Genomic DNA, 22,130 nt, shown 5'->3' with positions numbered 1-22,130 from the left:
CAAAAATAGCCCCGTCAATGGCTTCAGCTTGTATGAACAGTTAACCCTGTTTCCTGTGTTTTATCTGAAAGTTAATGCTTCCTCTTGTGTGAACCTGCTTTTCCAGGATCCCTACAAATCTTTTGGGTTGCCCTCGATTGGCCGTCTCTCCCAGTACAAAGAGCCACTCCACGTGTCCAATGTAAGTTATCTGAGTATTGTCTTGTTTGCTGAGTGGCTTTTGATGACAACCCACAGCTGTCTTGAGATATTTAAACAAAAACCAGATATGACTTCTCAGTGAGATACAAGAACATCAGAAAGCCCCTTAATTTAATTATGATATGCAAAGTAAAAACAGAAAGCGCTGGAAATACTCATCAGGCCAGGCGACAACTCAGGAAAGAAATGGAGTTAATGTTTCGAGTCAAATATTACTCTTTGTCAAATGAATTATTTAGTCATATTCACAATGTTTTGCTTTTATTCCCTTGATTTATTTTGCCATTTTAATTAGATTAAATAAGGAGGTGTTAGTCACGGTTGCACACCATGTGAAGAATAAACATTACGAGAAGTAATTGAATTTTGATTTTTAGTTGCACTTTCCAAAGGAATCCTAGTCTGGAATCACCACATGGTTTTTTTGGCCAACAAACAGCTTAATCCGGGTGGGACCAAATTGAGTCACGTAAAAGGTCGTGGAATTTTAGGCTTAACTGAGTCATACCCATAACTGTATTGTGTCGAGCATCCACACAATCTTTTCCAGTCTGTGAGATAATCTCAAACAAGGGCCCATCCACAAAACTGGCCACACATCCTTAGCTGTAAAAGATGTCATTCATTTAATTGTATCAGACTGGGGAGACAGTGGTAATGTCACCGGACTACTAATCCAGAGGTCCAGGCTAATGCTCTGGGGATACGGGTTCAAATCCCACCTCAGCAGCTGGTGAAATTTAAATGCAATTAATAAATCTGGAATATAAAGCTAGTCCCAATAACGGTGACCATGAAACTATCATTGATTGTTGTAAAAACCCATCTGGTTCACTAATTTTCTTTAGGGAAGGAAATCTGTCACCCTTAGCTGTTCTGGCCAAATGCAACTCCAGACCCACAAAAGTATGATTGACTCTTAAATGCTGTCTGGAATGGCTTAGCAAGCCTTTCAGTTGTGTCAAACCATGATAGAAAAATCGATAAGGATGAAACTGGCCAGACTACACGGCCGTGACCTAAGCAGTGGAAACAACACAGGAAACCTAGCCCCATTGATCCTGCAAAGTCCTTCTTATGAACATCTGGGGGCTTGTGCCAAAATTGGGAGACTAGTCAAGCAACAGCCTGACATAGTTACACTCGTGGAATCATACCTTACAGACAGTGTCCTAGGCACCACCACATCATCCTGTCCTACTGGCAGCAGTGGAAGCACAGTGGTATACAGTTGGGAGGGAGTTGTCCTGAGGGTCCATGAAGTCAGGACAGGCAAACCTCCTGCTGATTACTGCCTACCAACCCCCACCCCCTCAGCTGACGAATCAGTACTCCTCCATGTTGAACACCACTTTGAGAAAATATTGAGGGTGGCAAGGGTGCAGAATGTACTCTGGGTGGGGGACATCAGTGCCCATCACCAAGAGTGGCTTGGTGGTGCCACCACTGCCCGGGCTGGCTGAATCCTAAAGGACAAAGCTGCTGGACTGGTACTGTAGCAGGTGGTGAGGTAACCAACATGAAGGACAAATCCCCTTGACATTGTCTTTACCAATCTGCCTGTCGTAGGTGCATCTGCTCATGACACTATCGGTAGGAGTGACCATCGCACAGTCCTTGTGGAGACAAAGTCCTGTTTTCACATTGAAGATACCCTCCATTGTGTTTGTGGGACTACCACTGTGCTAAATGGGATAGACTTTGAACAGGTCTAACAACTCACATCTGGGCATCCGTGAAGCACTGTGGGCCATCTGCAACTGCAGAATTGTATTCAACCACAATCTTTAACCTCAGGGGTTGGCATAGCCCCCACTCTACCGTTACCATCATGCCAGGGGATCAACCCTGGTTCAATGAAGAGGGTATACCAGGATCAGAACAAGGCATACCTAAGGCATACCAAGTGAAGCTGCAACACAGGACTACTCACATGCCAAACAATGGAAGCAGCATGCAATAAACAGAGCAAAGTAATCCCACAACCAACTGATCTGACCTAAACTCAGCAGTCCTACCACATCCTATCGTAAATGGTGGTGGATAATTAAGCAACTCACTGTAGGAGGGGGTTCTACAAATATTCCCATCCTCAATAATGGGATAGCCCAGTACATCGGTGTAAAAGGAAAGGCATTTTCAATAATCTTCAGCCAAAAGTGCCGAGTGGTTATCCATCTTGTCCTTCCATGGGGTCCCAGTGTCACAGTTGTCCGTCTTCAGCCATTTCGAGTCACTGCCTGAATATGAAGAATTGGCTGAAGGCACTGGATACTGCAAAGGCCATGGACCCTGACAATATTCCAGCCAATATTCCATTCTAGCCAAGCTGTGCAGTAGAGTTACAACATTGACATCCACCCAGCAATGTGGAAAATTATCCAGATATGCCCACAAAAGGAGGAGCAAATCCAAGCTGGCTAATTAATGCCATGTATCAGCAAAGTGATGAAAGGGGTCATCAACAATGCTATCAGTAGCAATAACCCGCTCACTGGCGTTCAGTTTGGGTTCAGCCAGGATCTCTGAGCTCTTGACCTCAGTAAGAAGTCTCACAACACCAGGTTAAAGTCCAACAGGTTTATTTGGTAGCAAATACCTCTTGACCTCATTACAGCCTTGGTACAAACATGGACAAAAGAGCTGAACTCAAGAGGTGAAGTGAAAGTGATTGCCTTTGACATCAAGGCAGAATTTGACCAAGTGTGGCATCAAGGAGCCCCAGAAAAATTGAAGTCAGTGGAATCGGGGAAAGCGCTTCATTGGTTGGAGTTATTCTTGGCACAAAGGAAGATGGCTGTGATGGTTGGAGGTCAATCATTTCAGTCCCAGGACATCACTGCAGGAGTTCCTCAGGGTAATGTGCTCGATCCAAACATCTTCAGCTGCTTCATCAATGACCTTCCCTCCATCGTAAGGTCAGAAGTGGGGATGTTCGCTGATGATTGCACAATGTTCAGCACCATTCGTGACTCCTCACATACTGAAGCAGTCCATGTCCAAATGCAGCAAGACCTGGACAACATTCACACTTGGGTTCATAAGTAACATTCGTGTCTCACAAGCGCCAGGCAGAGTGACCATCTTCAACAAAAGGGAATCTAACCATCACCCCTTGACATTCAGTGGCATTACCATCACTGAATCCCCCCCACTATCAACACCCTGGGGGTTACCATTGACCAGAAACTGAACTGGATCAGCCATATAAATACTGTGGCGTCAAGAACAGGTCAGAGGTTGGGAATTCTGTGACATGTAACTCACCTCCTGACTCGCAAGTCTGTTCACCATCTTCAAGACACCAGTCAGGAGTGTGATGGAATACTCTCCATTTGCCTAGATGAGTGCAACTCCCAAACAACATTCAGCCAGGTCAAAGCAGCCCGCTTGTTTGGCATCCCATCTACCACCTTAAACATTCACTCCCTCCACCACCGACATACAGTGGCAGCAGTGTGTACCATCTACAAGTCATACTGCAGCAACTCACCAAAGGTTCATCAATGGCACATTGAAAACCTGTGACCTCTATCACCTCGAGGAACACTTCCACCTGCAAATTCTGCTCCAAGCCACGCAACATTCTGACTTGGAAATATATCACTGTTTCTTTGCTGTCACTAGGTCAAAATCCTGGAGCTTCATCCCTAACAGCACTGTGGGGGTATCTACACCAAAGGGACGGCATCTGTTCAAGGAGGCATAGAAACACAGAAGATAGGAGCAGGAGGAGGCCATTTGGCCCTTCGAGCCTGCGCTGCCATTCATTACGATTGTGGCTGATTGTCCAACTCAATAGCCAAATCCTGCTCTCTCCCCATAAACTTTGATCCCGTTCGCCCCAAGTGTGATATCTCGTTGCCTCTTGAATACATTAAATGTTTTGGCATCAACTACTTCCTGTGGTAATGAATTCCACAGGCTCACCACTCTTTGAGTGAAGAAATGTCTCCTCATCTGGCAGCTCACCAGTACCTCCTCAAGGGCATCGAGGGATGGCCTAGCCAGTGGTGCTCACATCCTGTGGAAGAATAAAAAACTGGGGTCATGTTTATCCAGTGTTCGCCACCTGACCAGCAGTCAACTGAAGTCACAATTTCTGGACCTGCTACAGAACTCAACATCCGTGAATTCACTAAAATACTGACTGGCTCATTTCATGGCCATTCCACCCTGAGGCAGAGAGGAGTTTGAATTGCCATTCCAAGGAAAAAGTTAATATTAATAGAAGCTTACTGAACTATTTTGATAAAATTTATTAAGAGGAATTCATAATAGAATGTTTCAGAATTCCAAAATGACCACCTTCCTTCATAAAGTCGATTCCCAGGCTGATTATCCATAAGACAGTCATTCGGGCTTTTAGTAATTCTGATCGATTGCGCTGCCGGATTGCGTTGTTTCACCATTGGGTTGATCCTAATGAAGATGTGATGTGGAGATGCCAGCGTTGGACTGGGGTGCGCACAGTAAGAAGTCTCACAGCACCAGGTTAAAGTCCAACAGACTTATTTAGAATCACGAGCTTTTGGAGTGCTGCTCCTTCATCAGGTGACTCACCTGATGAAGGAGCAGCGCTCCGAAAGCTCGTGATTCCAATGGATCCTAATGAATGCAGAGACCTGGTCGCAATCTCACCCCCAGCCAAATGGGCGCAGTGCCGGGCACATTCTGGGTGCAACTTTCCGATTTCACATTAACTTCATTGCAGTGTTAAGCTGAGCCTACTTGTGACACTAATAAATAAACTTTAAACTCTAAAAACTTTAGCGGAAACTCCATGCCACCACCTTTAAGCTTGAGTAGAACCTTTCTAATTAATGAAAAATACATTAATGAGAAATGTACGGCAGATGCTTTTTTCAGAGCAGGAAAATTTGCCATTTGCCACGAGATAAAATGATGTCAAACCTTTTGCCCTTGCAAGTTTTGCAATTTGCAGTTTTTAAAACATGCAACCTGTTGAAATTACAAGTGATAATGGACATATTCTACCCCCTACTGTTCTTGTCCCACCAAATCCTCCTTCAATTAATGCTGCAGCAGGAGTTTTATGTAAGCTTGTAAGACATCAGCATAAAGGAAAAAAAACAATTAAAATGCCTTAAATGTTATGCTTACTGCTGTTATTTGCTTGTGTGAATGTTGCATGTCAGCTAAATGGAGCAAGGAACAGATAACGCGATTGGGTGCAAGGGAGTACACACTAAGCTTTGTCTATCATTATTGCAGGGAGCAATCAGATTGAAGCCAGCGGGATCGTAGATGCTGTTGACAGCTGTAATTATGCATCTCCATGGTGATCACTTTTGGCCTGTCATGGAGGCCCACAAGCCCCCTCCTCCTGCAAAGATTTAATCAGATTGTTCTGTCACTTGTCAGGTAGACAAGGCAGACTGGGAGTAGTGCTTAGGGGAGAGGTGAATAGAGAATGAAGGGTGGAGAGATGCCTGATAGCTTCACGTTGCTCGTCAGGGTACCGATAAGCAGAATTTTTAATTACGCTTGAGGCTCTGGAACATTGCTGAACAGATTATGTTGCGTGGAATCTGACATTTGTTCTGCTCTTGTGTTATCTTCATTCTGTTTTGTATCAGTAACGTGACAGTTATTTTTCACGTGAGGGGTTTTGACAAGTAGCTGAGTGGACGATACAGTTAAGTTTTTTTTTCACAACTTGCCGGTCGTATCCAGTTCTTCCCTTCTCGTTTGTTAAAGCGTGAAGTTTTAGTGAATTGGTGGCCCGAATGCAGACTAAGAATGCCGAAGCAGTTCTTCCAACTATAGAGTATCCTGCCAACAGAATGACACACTCATGATGTCTTTCAGTCAGACATTATCCTTCATTCCTGATGAGTGGAAAACATTTTGAACACTGAGGTTGGGGGAGTGGTAGAACAATCCTGCAGCATCACTGTCAGTGGTACATTTGTGCCTCTCTATCCTTTCCTTTCTGGAATGACAGTGCAGTTTGAACTGTCGACTTGTCTATGACTTTCTTCTTTGCCTCTGGTGGTCAGTGAGAGTCTTTCATTTGGGCCCTCCACTTGATTATTTCTGAACTTGTAACTGTTCACAGATGGAGCATTTTCTTGCGAGTTTCAGTACTGTGTGGTTATTATGGTACTTGGGCCAAAAATGAAGGTGGGGAGACCTTGCCATGGTGGTAGGTTTGAATGTTAGTTGCAGTTATTGTTGAAATCTTGGAATTTAGCACAGAGTATAAGCCAAGTGGTTACTCCTACACAAATATTTTTGGTATGCTTTTCTTCTTGGAGAGGATTTTCCAATCGCTAAAAACTGACTGCCTAATGGCAAGAATTACAGAACACGGTAATAATTCAAACAAAAATGTCAGAGTGAGGTGGAAGAAGGAGCTTATAGCCCATATCACTTTTTCGGGATCAAAGGACTTTATAATGGAGCCTAAGTAATACATAAAGCTTCGGATGTCCCAACCCTTCCGTCTAACTCATGGTGACTTGTACTTTTTAAGGTGTTTTCGTTAATTTGATTTATTGTTGAACAGAAAGTTGGAAATCTGCATTGGAAAGGAAAAGTTTAGCTGTTAGCTAGGTTGGTGGCAATGATATCAGAGCTGTAGTATAGTCACTATTGTTTATCGAGACCAAACGTGATTTGTTGCTCAAACCCTAACTCATACTTACCATCCCTGTGGGGATGAGCCTACTTGTCCCACCAAATCCTCCTTCAATTAATGCTGCAGCAGGAGTTTTATGTAATAACACTTACAAACCAAAATAACTAAATTTATTGACTGACCTCAAAATGAAGAAATTACCAACGAGATTTCACTTTTTGCTACTTTTACTTTAACAAGAATCAGAACCAGCACTTACTAAACATAAGTCAACGAGCAAATATTGCTTTAAATAGAAAGATAAATTTCACTTTAAATAGTCGATATGACAGGGATATGTCTTGAAACAACCACAGGCATTCCCCTTCACCATGTACGACATTACATAGCTACACAATATGCTGTGTTTATACACAGGGAAGCTCAGGAGTTCTATCTGACAGCAGCTTTCATCCCTGAATTTCATGGGTATGATCAGCAATGCACGCTTCTGTGAACCTTCTCTCCCTCGGGCACAACAGCCCTGATGATATAGCTTTCCAGAGTTGCTTTTCAACCGACCTATCAATAGTACCCTGGTTTGACCTCACCTGGGAAAAATCTCAGCTCTTCGGCCTTTCTGAGCTATTCACACAGCTTTCTAGATTTTAGACCTTTTTAGCCAGCTCGCACAATACCCCCAGGGCTCCTGTCTTCCTTTCTGGCAAATAGGAAAACTAACCTCTCCATGAAAGTGATTTGCTTTTTCTGATCACAAGAATTCAGTGTTCCGCTTTCTGTCTCTGATTACTTTCTCTATATCTGCATCTGTGTGCTGATTGTATTCAATCTCCAGCTCTTCCGCTATAGCTCTCCTTTGTATCTGCAGCTCTCCTTTGTATCTGCAGCTCTCCTTTGTGTCTGCAGCTCTCCTTTGTGTCTGCAGCTCTCCTTTGTGTCTGCAGCTCTCCTTTGTGTCTGCAGCTCTCCTTTGTGGCTGCAGCTCACCTTTGTGGCTGCAGCTCTCCTTTGTGTCTGGACACATACCTTCTTTCTTAACTTCCATCCTTTTGACACTGCTTCCAGGTTAAGGGTCACCAGTTCACATGGCCCAGTTTTCTTATTGTCCAAGAAAATCATGATTGATCCCTCTATGAATGTTCTTTTCAAACAGTCATAAAAACAATTCCACAGACATTATAAAGAAATTACAAATTTTCCTTATTGTATGGATACCAACTCTTTTGGAATAAAATAAGGGACATCTTGACTGTGGAATTGGGTTAGTGAGTGCTGGTGATCGTAACTCCCTATGGTGACCAAGAGCCATGTGCAAATCAAAACTAAGCAAAGGGCAATGGCAAGATGAGATTTCCAGGCTCTCTCCCACAAGCTGTTCTGGAAATAAGGGAAATGCGGGGTGATGTGGCACAGTAAGACATTACGATGAAATACAGGACAGTTGATTACTGTAATGCTTCCAAGTCAAAGGTCATCACGTCACCCAGTTCCAACATCTATTTGTGCGCTGACCTACATAGGCTCCTGAAATGCAAAGCTTGATTTTAAATTCCCATCTTTGTTTTCTAATCCGACCATGGCAACGCCCCTCCCCATCTCTGTGACCTCCTCCCGTTCTGCAGATCACTGAGACCTTTGCTTTCCTCCCATTCTAGCATCTTGTGCATTCCCAGTTCCCATCGCTCCACCATTAGTGGCATATGCCTTCAGCTGTCTGAGCCCTAAGCCCTGAAATTCCCTCCCCAAACCTGTCTACATCTCTTTTCTCCTTTACGCATCTCTATAAGACCTACTCTTTGACTAGGTTTTTGGTCATTTGTCCTAATATCGCCTTATGTCATGGAATCCCTACAGTGCAGAAGGAGGCCATTCATTCCATCGGGTCGACACCGACCACATTCCCACCCAGGCCCTATTCCCGTAACCCCACATATTTACCCTGCTAATCCCGTGACACTAAGGTCAATTTAGCATGGCACATCTTTGGACTGTGGGAGGAAACCGGAGCACCCGGAGGAAACCCACGCAGACACGGGGAGAACGTGAAAACTCTACACAGACAGTGACCCGAGGCCGGAAGTGAACCTGGGTCCCTGGCAGTGTGAGGCAGCAGTGCTAACCATTGTGCCACCGTGCTGGCCATGTGACTCAGTATTACGCGCCTGCGAAACACCTGTTAAAGACACTGTATAAATGTAAGTTGTTGTTGCTGTATGCAATGCCTTGTATAACATGTATAACAAGAATGTTGTTGTCACAGATTTTTGTACATATTAACTTGACGGCAAAAACGCCAAACCGGTGTTGAACCACAGCAATTAAATTAATTTTATTATTTGAATCTGTTTGGGTGGTGCTTTTTAATACCCAGAGTGGTCTATGTCACCAGGCATGGTAACATGATTTTGTTACTGGAAATCAGCCTAATAATCTGGGGAAATGAGTTCAAATCCCACCACCACAGCTCGGAAATTTAAATTCAACTAATTAATTATATCTGGAATAAAAGGCTAGTCTCAGTAATGTAAAAATCCATGAAACCATTGGATTGCGTAAAAGCACATCTGGTTCATGAATGACGTTGATTTGATTTGATTTATTATTGCCACATGAATTAATATGTAGTGAAAAGTAATGTTTCTTGCGCGCTATATAGACAAAGCATATCGTTCATAGAGAAGGAAATGAGAGAGTGCAGAATGTAGTGTTACAGTCATAGCTAGGATGTAGAGAAAGATCAACTTAATGTAAGGTAGGTCCATTCAAAAGTCTGACGGCAGCAGGGAAGAAGCTGTTCTTGAATCGGTTGGTAACCTCAGACTTTTGTATCTTTTTCCCGACGGAAGAAGGTGGAAGGGAGAATGTCCGGGGTGTGTGGGGTCCTTAATTATGCTGGCTGCTTTTCCAAGGCAGCGGGAAGTGTAGACAGAGTCAATGGATGGGAGGTTGGTTTGCGTGATGGATTGGGCTACATTCACGACGTTTGTAGTTTCTTGCGGCCTTGGGCAGAACAGGAGCCATACCAAGCTTTGATACAACCAGAAAGAATGTTTTCTATGGTGCACCTTTAAAAGTTGGTGAGAGTCGTAGCTGACATGCCAAGTTTCCTTGGTCTTCTGAGAAAGTAGAGGCGTTGTTGGGGGATTTTTTAACTACAGTTTAGGGAAGGAAATCTGCCGTCTTTACCCAGTCTGGTCTACATGTGACTCCAAATCCACAGCAATGTGATTGACTCTTAACTGCCCCCTGAAATGGCCGAGCAAACTAATTGTATTTGAGAAGGCAGCTCAGCTTTCTCTTGGGCATCCAAAGATGGGCAATAAACACTGTCCGTACCAACAATGTCCGCAACCCGGGAATGAATAAACAAGCAATGGTGCCTCTGACACAAAGGATAAAAAGTTAATATGAAGTTGGGTGCGTGCAGTATCTGCCCAGCTTTGACTCTAACCATTGCACCAGCCCTAACCTTGTTGAATTTGATCGATTCTGTGCCAGTCGCTGATGTGATTGGTCTTTATGTTCAAGCTCAACTGTTTCTTCCCAAAAATAAACAGACTTTTTCAGACACAGAAACCAGACGTTTAACATTTATGTTAACCCAAATGGTTATTGCTTTTTGGCTGACATATGTGATTTGATAGAACATAGAACAGTACAGCACAGAACAGGCCCTTCGACCCACGATGTTGTGCCGAGCTTTATCTGAAACCAAGATCAAGCTATCCCACTCCCTAACATCCTAGTGTGCTCCATGTGCCTATCCAATAACCGCTTAAATGTTCCTAAAGTGTCTGACTCCACTATCACTGCAGGCAGTCCATTCCACACCCCAACCCCTCTCTGCGTAAAGAACCTACCTCTGATATCCTTCCTATATCTCCCACCATGAAACATAGGAACAAGAGGAGGCCATTCAGTCCCTTGAACTTGTTCAACCATTGAATGAGATCCTGGCTGATCTGTGACCTAACTCCATACACTCATGTTCACTTTTTTTCATACCTTTTTAGTACATTCTTTAAAACATTTTAAGTTTTGGCTTCCTTACCCCAGGAAGGACACACTTGCCTTTAGAGGAAATGCAACAAAGATTAATAGATTGGTTTTTGGAATAAAAGATTGAGCGCTGAGGAGGGATTAAGTAGACAAGGCCTATATTCCCTGGATTTTAGCACAGTGAAAGGTGACCTCATTGAAACACAATATTTTTATGAAGCTGGACAGAGTAAATGTGCAGAAAACTAAGAACATAAGAAGTTGGAGCAGAAGTAGATTAAATGGCTTTTAAGCCTGCTTTGTCATTCAATGGAATCATGGCTGATCGTCTGTCTTTAGTTCAATTTCCTGCCCGCTCCTCATATCTTTTGTTTCCCCGCGAGAACAAAATTCTATCTATCACAGCTGTTGGGTTCATATGGCAGGAAAACAGATCCACGACTTTATTGCTTTGCCATTTTTTAAAAATGACTTTCCGCGGAATCAAGAAAGATGACTGCTGCAAGTCACATGAACATAGGATTGGCTTTTTGCTCAGAAAAGTACCAACAACAGTTACAAGAAGCAAAGAATTCCTCTCTCAGCCTGGGAAACCTTACACCTCATTGTGCAAAGCCCTTGTAATCAACAAAAACAGAGGAAGTGCAGACAAACTGGCTTCCTAACCTGATCTATCGTAAAGGATACTCACCTGATGAAGGAGCAGTGCTTCGAAAGCTCGTGATTCCAACTAAACCTGTCGGACTTTAACCTGGTGTTGTGAGACTTCTTGCGTATCATGAAGGAGAGAGATTGAAACTCATTATATCGGAAGAGATGACAATAGCCACCATGTCTCTCTCCTAAGGGTGCGGGGGGAAGGAATTTTGGCTTGAAGCACAGAAACCGATTGTTAATCATAGGCTACAGTGCAGGAGGAGGTCATTTGGCCCATCGAGTCTGCACCGACAACAATCCCACCCAGGCCCTATCCCCGAAACCCCACATATTTATCCTGCTAATCCTTCTAACGTACACATCCCGGGACACTAAGGGGCAGTTTAGCATGGCCAATAAACCTAAGCTGCACACCTTTGGACTGTAGAAGGAAACCAGAACACCCGGAGGAAACCCACACAGACACGAGGAGAATGTGCAAACTGCAGACGGACAGTGACCCAAGCCGGGAATCAAACCCGGGACCCTGGCGCTGTGAGGCAGCAGTGCTAACCACTGTGCCACTGTGCTGCCCCCGTTAAGCTGAAATTAACCATTAATGGATCATGTCACATGACCCAAGTCTCTGTTCTTTTGGACAGTTTTAACATGCAGACTGCTGTTTTAACATCATCTGGAAAGGACCCTAGCAGCTTGGCTGTTTATGCAGTCATTACCATCTCTCACTGCCATGAAACCTGCTTGATTTTAAAAGTCTCTGATCGAGCCTGCCAAGTGATCTAAACATAGAAACCCCATCATACCGAAGTGTTATTCGTTGGAAGGATTTTTATGTTGCAATCTCCAACCGGAAACTCACTGGAATTGAACCCCAATATGCAGGAAACGCCCTCCGGACTTCAGCTTTTTGGACTCTGGGAATCACAGGAACTAATCTTCATTTCTGTGGGTTCTTGTACAGTTACTATCCATAGTTGTAATTTTTTTTTCTAACCCACCCCTCCCCCACTCTGGGAGTGCAAAGTTGCGAATATTCCTCCCTCGGGTTTTGAATGAACTAACCTTCTGAGGTAATCATGATGTAAGTTTGTTGCGAGTTATTAATAAGTTGGATCACACAATCTGAGGGTTTGAGAAAGCATGTCGCCACATAAACATCTTCTTCTTATGGACAATTGATGAGAGGAAGTAGCTCCGGTTTGCCTGTATGTAACCACCTTCTGAGTGAAGAAATTTCTTCTCATCTCAGTCCTAAATGGCCGATCCCTTACCCTGAGACCTGACCCCATGCTCTCGGTTCCCCTGGCAGGAGAACAATGTCTCCCTGGTCTAATTCTGACAGGGTTAGACAGGGTAGATTCAGAAAGAATGTTCTCAGTGGTGGGGGAATCTAGAACTCGGGGTCATAGTTTGAGGATAAGGGATAATCCATTTAGAACTAAGGTGAGGAACAATTTCTTCTCCCAGAGGGTGGTGAATGTGTGAAATTCACTACCACTGAATGTAGTTGAAGCCAAAACATTGTCCGAGTTCAAGAAGAAATTAGATCTAGCTCTTGGGGCTAAAGGGATCAAGGAGTATGGGAGGAAGGGGGGAAATCAGGATGTTGAATTTGATGATCAACCATGATCAAAATGAATGGCGGAGCAGGCTCGAAGGGCTGAACGGCCTCCTCCTGCTTCTAGTTTCTATGTTTATTCTGTTAAGTCCCTTTAGAATCTCTGTTTCCATTCTTCCTCTTCTAACCTCCAGAGAGTAGAGGCCCCAGATTGGGGAATCAGGAACACTGAGATGAGATGTTTCTTCACTCAAAGGATTGTGAATGTTTGGAATTCTCAATCTCAGCGGCTTGGATGTTCAGTCATTGAGCATATTTGAGACAGAAGTTAATAGATTTTTGGGTACTTGGAGAATGAAGGTATATGAGGAATGGTGTAGGAGGGTGGAGTTAATGTAGAAGATTAGCAATGATAATGCCAATGGTCCACTACTGCTCCTGTTCTTTTGATACAAGCAACTTTCTGTTTTATACATGGTTTTGAGTGATGGGAACTATAGGTCTGGATTGAATGGAGCCCACTGGAGAGGGCTGGGTGGTGGACCACAGCCTGCATAAGCGGAGGGGAGGCTGTGCATTCCATTTCCACAGTGGGTGCAACTGATCCCCATTAGGTCAATGGTAGAAATGGGGGAACCTGCTCTCTGGTTAATTAGGCTCGTTAAAGAGCCACTTACAAGTCATTATATCCACTGGAATTTAGTCGTTCAGAGATTCTCCCAAACTCGCATGGGTTTCCAGCGCCTTTTGAAGGCCGCTCAGCGAACCCTGGTGAATTTGCTTGGAGCTTCTGGGGGGTGGGGTGCCTCTTTCCAAGGTACTTTGTGCCTGATCATGGGATTTGGCATCGGAATGGGGAGGGGGAGCAGGCAGTCCCTGCTGAGAGCTTCCCTCCTGACCTTGCTTTTAACCTCCCTGTCCCCCCACTCCCGCAATCCCACCCTGCAACCCCCAAGCTGACCCACTTGCCTCTCACCAGAGATCCCACAATGATCTCAGATGAAGGCCTCACTGTAGTAGCACCCTCAGCTGCCATTCCTGGAGGCACTGTCTGTATTGGAGAGCTCACAGTTTCTGATTGGCCGGTGAATCCCAGTGGGTGGGAGTTGCTCCACCAATGGGATCCTAAATCCCCAGGAAGGCCAAGCGCTGCCAACTTAAGTGCTCGAGAGGCACAATGCAGTCAAGCCTCCATTACCGAAGTGACCTGGGCCTCCCGCCAGCTGGTGGGCAGAATCCATGTCGGGAACACTAAGTCCGGCTCGGACAGTGGGAAGAGGACTGAGTGAATCACTATGCTTCTGATGAGAATCAGAAATAACTCTGTATCATTTCTTCTCCGTTCCCCCTCTGAGTTTCCTGGAAGCGAAGTAGCAATTTTAACTAGAATAAGTGAATAAAGTATGCGGCTAAATCACCTCAGTGAATGTTGCTTACTTCAAATTTAATTTCGAAGGGTTGACCGAAATGAACTGTTTAATTCTGATAGATATTGAAAACTCATTTCACCAGTTTTCTAATTTCACAAACCAAAAATATTCATTATTGGAGCCTGCACCTCCTTCACATCCACAGAAATACAGAAAAGTTCACACTTGCAAATTATTACAAAGATCGAACTCTCAATGAACTTTTTAATATAACTTGCTCCCCCTCCCTCAGTGATGGTTTATCATTGGAATATTGTAAACGGAGCTATATAATGAATCCAAGGCACCTGGTTTGGCAGAGTCTGATGGGACAGTGTAGATGAAGCTTTACTGTACATCTAACCTGTGTTCTACTTATACACCTATAATTGTGAAGCCAAATTCTGCTCTAATTCCATTTTCAAGTTTGCTGATGACACCACTGTCGTGGGTCAGATCTCAGACAATGATGAGGCAGAGTACAGGAAAGAGATAGAGGAAATGATGCAATGACAATCTCTCCCTCAATGTCAGTAAAACGAAGGAGATATTTATCGGGGGACATGTGGGGGACATGCTCCTGTCAAGGTGAAGAAGTTGAGAGCTTCACGTTTTGAGGTGTTCAGATCACCAACAGCCTGTCCTGGTCCCTCCATGTTGACGCTATAGTTAAGAAAGCCCACCAATGCTTCTACTTGCTCAGAAGATTGAGAAAATTCAGCATGTCCGCTACTACTCTCACCAATTTTTACAGATGCACCATAGAAAGCATCCTTTCTGGGTGTATCACAACTTGGTATGGCTTCTGCTCTGCCCAAGATCGCAAGAAACTACAAAGAGCTGTGAATGAAGTCCAGCTCATTACACAAGCCAGCCTCCCATCCATTGACCCCGTCTATACTTCCAGCTGCCTCGGAAAAGCAGCCAGCATAATCAAGGACCCTATGCACCCCAGAAATATTCTCTTCCATCGGGAAAAAGGTACAAAATTCTGAGGTCACGTACCAACCAACTCAAGACCAGTTTCTTCTCTGCTACCATCAGACGTTTGAACAGTCCTATCATATATTAAGCTGATCTTTCTCTTCACTGCATTCTGCACCCTCTCCTTTCCTTCTCCCCTATGTATTCTATGAACGATATGTTTTGTCTGTATAGCGTGCAAAAAACAATACTTTTTACTGTATATCAACACATGTGACAATCAATCAAATTCTCTGGAACTATTTGATGAGCTAATATATCAGGGGCTTTACTCGACTTAACCCATTGAATCTCCCCAGGATGGTGTAGGGGGATCTTTATTATGCAATTATTTATTTAATGAATTCATGAGATTTGGGACTCGCTGGTTAGGCCAGCATTTATTGCCCATTCTGATTTGATTTGATTTGATTTATTATTGTCACATGTATTAACATACAGTGAAAAGTATTGTTTCTTGGCGGTATTCAGACAAAACATACCGTTCATAGAGAAGGAAATGAGAGAATGCAGAATGTAAGCATAGAACGAGAGGTCAGTGACCAGTGGAGTGTAAGCATAGAACGGGAGGTCAGTGACCAGTGACCAGTGGAATGTAAGCATAGAACGGGAGGTCAGTGACCAGTGGAGTGCCCCAGGGATCTGTTCTGGGACCCTTGCTGTTTGTCATTTTCATAAATGACCTGGATGAGGAAGTGGAGGGATGGGTTGGTAAGTTTGCTGACGACACCAAGGTAGGTGGTGTTGTGGATAGTTTGGAGGGATGTCAGAAGTTGCAGCGAGACATAGATAGAATGCAAGACTGGGCGGAGAAGTGGCAGATGGACTTCAACCCGGATAAGTGTGTGGTGATCCATTTTGGCAGATCCAATGGGATGGAGCAGCAGTATAAAATGAAGGGTACCATTCTTAGCAGTGTAGAGGATCAGAAGGACCTTGGGGTCCGGGTCCATAGGACTCTTAAATCGGCCTCGCAGGTGGAGGATGCGGTCAAGAAGGCGTATGGCGTACTAGCCTTCATTAATCGAGGGATTGAGTTTAGGAGTCGGGAGATAATGCTGCAGCTTTATAGGACCCTGGTTAGACCCCACTTGGAGTACTGCGCGCAGTTCTGGTCACCTCATTACAGGAAAGATGTTGAAGCCATTGAAAGGGTGCAGAGGAGATTTACAAGGATGTTGCCTGGATTGGGGGGCATGCCTTATGAGGATAGGTTGAGGGAGCTTGGTCTCTTCTCCCTGGAGAGACGAAGGATGAGAGGTGACCTGATAGAGGTTTACAAGATGTTGAGGGGTCTGGATAGGGTGGACTCTCAGAGGCTATTTCCAAGGGCTGAAATGGTTGCTACGAGAGGACACAGGTTTAAGGTGCTGGGGGGTAGGTACAGGGGGGATGTCAGGGGTAAGTTTTTCACTCAGAGGGTGGTGGGTGAGTGGAATCGGCTGACGTCGGTGGTGGTGGAGGCAAACTCGTTGGGGTCTTTTAAGAGACTTCTGGATGAGTACATGGGATTTAATGGGATTGAGGGCTATAGATAGGCCTAGAGGTGGGGATGTGATCGGCGCAACTTGTGGGCCGAAGGGCCTGTTTGTGCTGTGACTTTCTATGTTCTATGTTCTATGAGAGTAAAAGATAGAATTAGAAGGTGCGCTGAGCACAGCTTGCAAGAAGCCTCCTCGCTCCAGCGCCATCTTGGATATATATATTCCTAATTGCGCTTGAGAAGGTTGGGGTGAGCTGCCTTCTTGAACTTTTGCAGTCCATGTGCTGTAGGTACACCACAGGATGGAGGATTTTGACCCAGCGGCAATGAAGGAACGGCGATATATTTCCAAGTCAGGATGGTGAGTTGCTTGGAGGGAAGCTTCCCGGCGATGGTGTTCCCATCTGTCTGCTGCTCTTGACCTTCAAGATGAAAGCAGTTGTGAGTTTTGAAGGTGCTGTCGAGGGGGGCCCTTAGTGAGTTCCCTCAGTGAATCTTGCTGCTGACCTGAAGCTGCTTCATGAAGGCTTAGCACAGTGATAGCATCACACAACATAGTGGAGGGTATCTTCAGTGTGAGGACGGGGTGTCATTTGCACAAGACTGTGCGGTGGTTACTCCTTTTGATACTGTCATGGACAGATTGGCAGCCAGGCTGGTGTGAATGAACAGGATGTTTTGTGGGTGTCACTGGCTAGGCCAGCATTTATTGCCCATCCCTTGAACTGAGTGGCTTGATAGGCTATTCCGGGGGCAATTACAAGATCAGATAAGGCAGTAGACAGATTTCCTTCTCTAAAGGAAAGTGAACCAGACAATAGTTTCACGATCATCATTAGACCTCTAATTCCAGATTTTTATTGAATTCAAATGCCGCCATCTTCCATGGTGGGATTTGAACCTGGCTCCCCAGAGCATTACCCTGGGTCTTCGGAGTGTGCAGTGACAATACCACTTTGTCACTTCTTCCTGGGAGTATTCGATGGGGACAATGTTGAGGGAGCTTTATTCTGTATCTAACCCTATGTTGTGCATGCCCTGGGAGTGTTTGATGGGTCAGCGAAGAGAGAGCTAATTCCAGTTGAACTGGAAGCCCTTGGCCATGTGCTGTGATAATTGAAGATGTACTTTTGCACGGTGACAATGACTTGAACAATATTTTTCATGTTTCGAAAAATGCATCTGACTTTGATCCTGCAGCCACCCTCCATCTAGTGTGGAAATTGGAGCAGTGAGTGCAGGCACATTCTGATTATGAATTGAAGTGGAGGGCGTGGTTCTGAGTAGTGAACATTCAGTTCTGAAACCAACCTGCTCTAATCAGGCATTACTTTGAATGACTATCACATGGCTTTTGATTGTGTTGGAGCTTTTGTGATACACTCTGTGACATAATTGACTGGGGAAAACTAGATCAACTGGAGGACCTTTCCTGTCCTTTCTCAGAAGGCTAAGGAAATTTGGCATGTCCGCTACGACTCTCACCAACTTTTACAGATGCACCATAGAAAGCATCCTTTCTGAATGTATCACAGTTTGGTATGGCTCCTGCTCTGTCCAAAACCGCAAGAAACTACAAAGGATTGTGAACAAAGCCCCGTCCATCAAGTAAGCCAGCCTCCCATCTATTGACTCTGTCTACACTTCCTGCTTCCTCGGCAAAGCAGCCGTTATAATCAAGGACTCCACGCACCCCGGACATTCTCTCTTCCACCTTCTTACGTCGGGAAAATTATCCAAAAGTCTGAGGTCATGTACCAACCAACTCAAGAATATCTTCTTCCCTGCTGCCATCAGACCTTTGAATGGACCTACCTCATATTAAGTTAATCTTTCCATACACGCTAGCTATAACTGTAACACTGCATTCTGCACTCTCTCCTTTCCTTCTCCCCTATGTGCTCTATGAACGGTATGCTTTGGCTGTACAGTGTGCAAGAAACAATACTTTTCACTGTATGCTAATAATAAATCAAATTTAAAAAACGTACGCCATTGTCCATCTGTTCATGAATAACAAACGCAAACACTAAAAATTGAAACCGAGGGGCCAAAATGCAAATTGAGCTGATTTGAAGCCAGCCTACATGTTCTCTGAACTAGCTTCAGTCAATTGTGCTGCTCACTGCGTTGAAAATAAAGATGTCTTTGTAGCAGCTCTGACTGCAGTAGACCAGAAAATCTACATTTTAATCCCCCTCTGACAATCACCTAAATTAAAATATTAATAATTGGAGCAGGCATCTGAGTGACCATCTTGTATCTGTCTCGTTGCAAACTGATGTGCTGCTGCTGCTGTTTATGATGAAGGTTTCTGTCCCCAGTAAAGATCTATGAATGCTTTCTCGGGTTTATTTTGTCGTGGTGTTGTTTCTCGGAGCCCTGCTGTTCCAACAGCTAAGACTTACTTTTTGTTTTCCAGTTCCCTGGGATGTTTTTATCTGTCTTGAATTTTTTGATTAGTTTTTAAATACTTTGAAGGTTTTATCTTGACGTGAGCAATTTAATACAAACTTATGCCCCAGGAGCAGCTAGTTTTAAAAATGCTTCATACTACTAATCCCAATATAACGCTAATGAACTCAAACAGCGAAGGAAACCAGAATTTCCAACATGTTTACTTTATTTTCGATAAACCAAACTCCTGTGCTATATACCATGGCAATACTGTTTCGTGGGACTATGGGCTGGATGTCTAGTAGATTATGGAAGAAAGCTGTGTAAACAGTCATCTCTCTGGGGGCATTACATGAATAACTGTTGTACTGTTAAGAGTGAAGGAATATGGTGCTGAATTAATAACTTTGAATGCTCAACAGTCTAAGGAGCTTCTAGTAAAGGTCTGCCCATAATAATTTGTATTACGGTGTGTTAGTAATGTAACATGTATTTTTCTAATGGTATGTAAATATTATGAAACTTTGTGGCAAACATTTGAGCGCGTGCTCCAATCAATCTGAAGTTGTTTCTCTTCACTAGGTCCGAATAGACAGTGGCATTCAAGAAGGAAGTGACATCAGTATCTATTATGATCCAATGATATCAAAAGCAAGTACATTTTTAATGCTACAGCTTTTTAAATGTATGAATTTTGGGTGAGGAATTGTGGTGTGCCCTTTACAGCATGGTGTCTCCTGCCAACACAAGATGGTGGTAAAGATGGCCACCGATACACATCTGCGCACGCGCATCTTGGTATCCAAATGAGAAAATCACCCGAGTGTTCTTTGTTACATTTTCTGCAGAAATTGGCTAAAGAGATTGATAAAGTCATGTAAAACGAAACCAAAAATATCAAGCGGCCTTAATTCAAGTTCCCAGGAATGTGGCAGAAGTGATGATTTAAATTATCTTCTAAGCAGGCTTTGCCAACACGTTTCTAACAAAAGCAATTTGTATCTATATTGATAAGTGTGATTGAATTCACCGTGGTGTTGCAGTGATGACACAGAGTAGAACAGTACACCTGCACCTGCACGTCATTGATCATGAACGCAGATTCTCACAAAGTAGTCTATTCATTAGTCACAAGTAATGCTTACATTAACACTGCAATGAAGTTACTGTGAAATTCCCCATGTCGCCACAGTCTGGCGCCTGTTCGGGCCAATACACCTAACCAGACTGTGGGAGGAAACCGGAGCACCCGGAGGAAACCCACACAGACACGAGGAGAACGTGCAGACTCCACACGGACAGTGACCCAAGCCGGGAATTGACCCTGGGTCCCTGGCACTGTGAGGCAGTAGTGCGAACCACTGTGAGGCAGTAGTGCTAACCACTGTGCCATCATGCCGCCCACAAGGTAATTGTTACTGTCTGTTACCCTAGCTGAAACCACACCAAGTGACTTAACTCCTACATAGAACATAGAAGAAATACAGCACAAACAGGCCCTTCGGCCTACAAGTTGTGCCGCTCATGTCCCTGCCTCCCCAGGCTTATATATAGGCTTACCTATAACCCTCAATCCTATTAAGTCCCATGTACTCATCCAGAAGTCTCTTAAAAGACCCTATCAAGTTCACTTCCACCACCACTGACGGCAGCCGATTCCACTCACCCACCACCCTCTGAGTGAAAAACTTAACCCTGACATCTCTTCTGTACCTACTCCCCAGCACCTTAAAACTTTGTCCTCTCGTAGCAGCCATTTCAGCCCTGGGAAAAAGCCTCCGAGAATCCACCCGATCTGTACCTCTCAACATCTTGTACACCTCTATCAGGTCACCTCTCATCCTTTGTCTCTCCAAGGAGAAAAGACCGAGCTCCCTCAACCTATCCTTATAAGGCATGCCAACCAATCCAGGCAACATCCTTGTAAATCTTCTCTGCGCCCTTTCAATCATTTCCACATCCCTCCTGTAATGAGGCGACCAGAACTGAGCACAGTACTCCAAGTGGGGTCTGACGAGGGTCTTATAAAGCTGCATCATTATCTCCCGACTCCTGAACTCAATCCCTCGATTGATGAAGGCCAGCACACGATACGCCTTCTTAACCACCTCCTTTACCTACGAGGCCGATTTAAGAGTCCTATCGACCCGGACCCCAAGGTCCTTCTGATTCTCTACAGTGCTAAAAGTCTTACCCTTGATATTATACTCCTTCATCCCATTTGACCTGCCAAAATGGACCACTATACATTTATCTGGGTTGAAGTCCATCTGCCACTTCTCCGCCCAGTCTTGCATCCTATCTATGTCACGCTTCTGACATCCCTCCAAACCTATCCATAACACCACCAACCTTCGTGTCATCGGCAAACTTACCAACCCATCCCTCCACTTCCTCATCCAGGTCATTTATGAAAATGACAAACAGCAAGGGTCCCAGAACAGATCCCTGGGGCACTCCACTGGTGACCGACCTCCATTCAGAAAAAGACCCGTCTACAACCACTCTCTGCCTTCTGCAGGCATGCCAGTTCTGAATCCACAAGGCAGCAGCCCCTTGGATCCCATGCCCTCTCACTTTCTCGCGAAGTCTTGCATGGGAGACCTTATCGAACGCCTTGCTGAAGTCCATGTAAACCACATCTACCGCTTTTCCTTCGTCAATGTGTTTAGTCACATTTTCAAAGAACTCCACCAGGCTCTTAAGGCACGATTTGCCTTTGACAAAGCCTATGCACCAATCTGATTAATTGCGAAGTAATGCACGCAGTAGTTTAAAGTAATTCTGCCTTTATAATCCCCTCTCCCAGGTGATATTCCTGGTCTGTGATTGAAATAA

General features: G+C 44.4%; 1 protein-coding gene across 2 annotated transcripts in view; it reads left to right on the top strand.

Moving 5' to 3' along the window:
• pcca (propionyl-CoA carboxylase subunit alpha) overlaps positions 1 to 22,130 on the top strand; it is a 374,693-nt gene that overhangs the window by 147,279 nt on the left and 205,284 nt on the right. For both annotated transcript variants that reach the window (XM_078221544.1, XM_078221545.1), the window contains exons 14-15: positions 107 to 181; positions 19,875 to 19,943. In XM_078221544.1, coding sequence (XP_078077670.1) covers positions 107 to 181; positions 19,875 to 19,943 — 144 coding nt within the window. The remainder of the gene's footprint in view (positions 1 to 106; positions 182 to 19,874; positions 19,944 to 22,130) is intronic.

Source organism: Mustelus asterias, chromosome 10 (assembly GCF_964213995.1).
Source record: "Mustelus asterias chromosome 10, sMusAst1.hap1.1, whole genome shotgun sequence".
Taxonomy (NCBI): domain Eukaryota; kingdom Metazoa; phylum Chordata; class Chondrichthyes; order Carcharhiniformes; family Triakidae; genus Mustelus; species Mustelus asterias.
The sequence above is the reverse complement of the archived record's forward strand: the minus strand, read 5'-3'. Positions and strand labels throughout refer to the sequence as shown.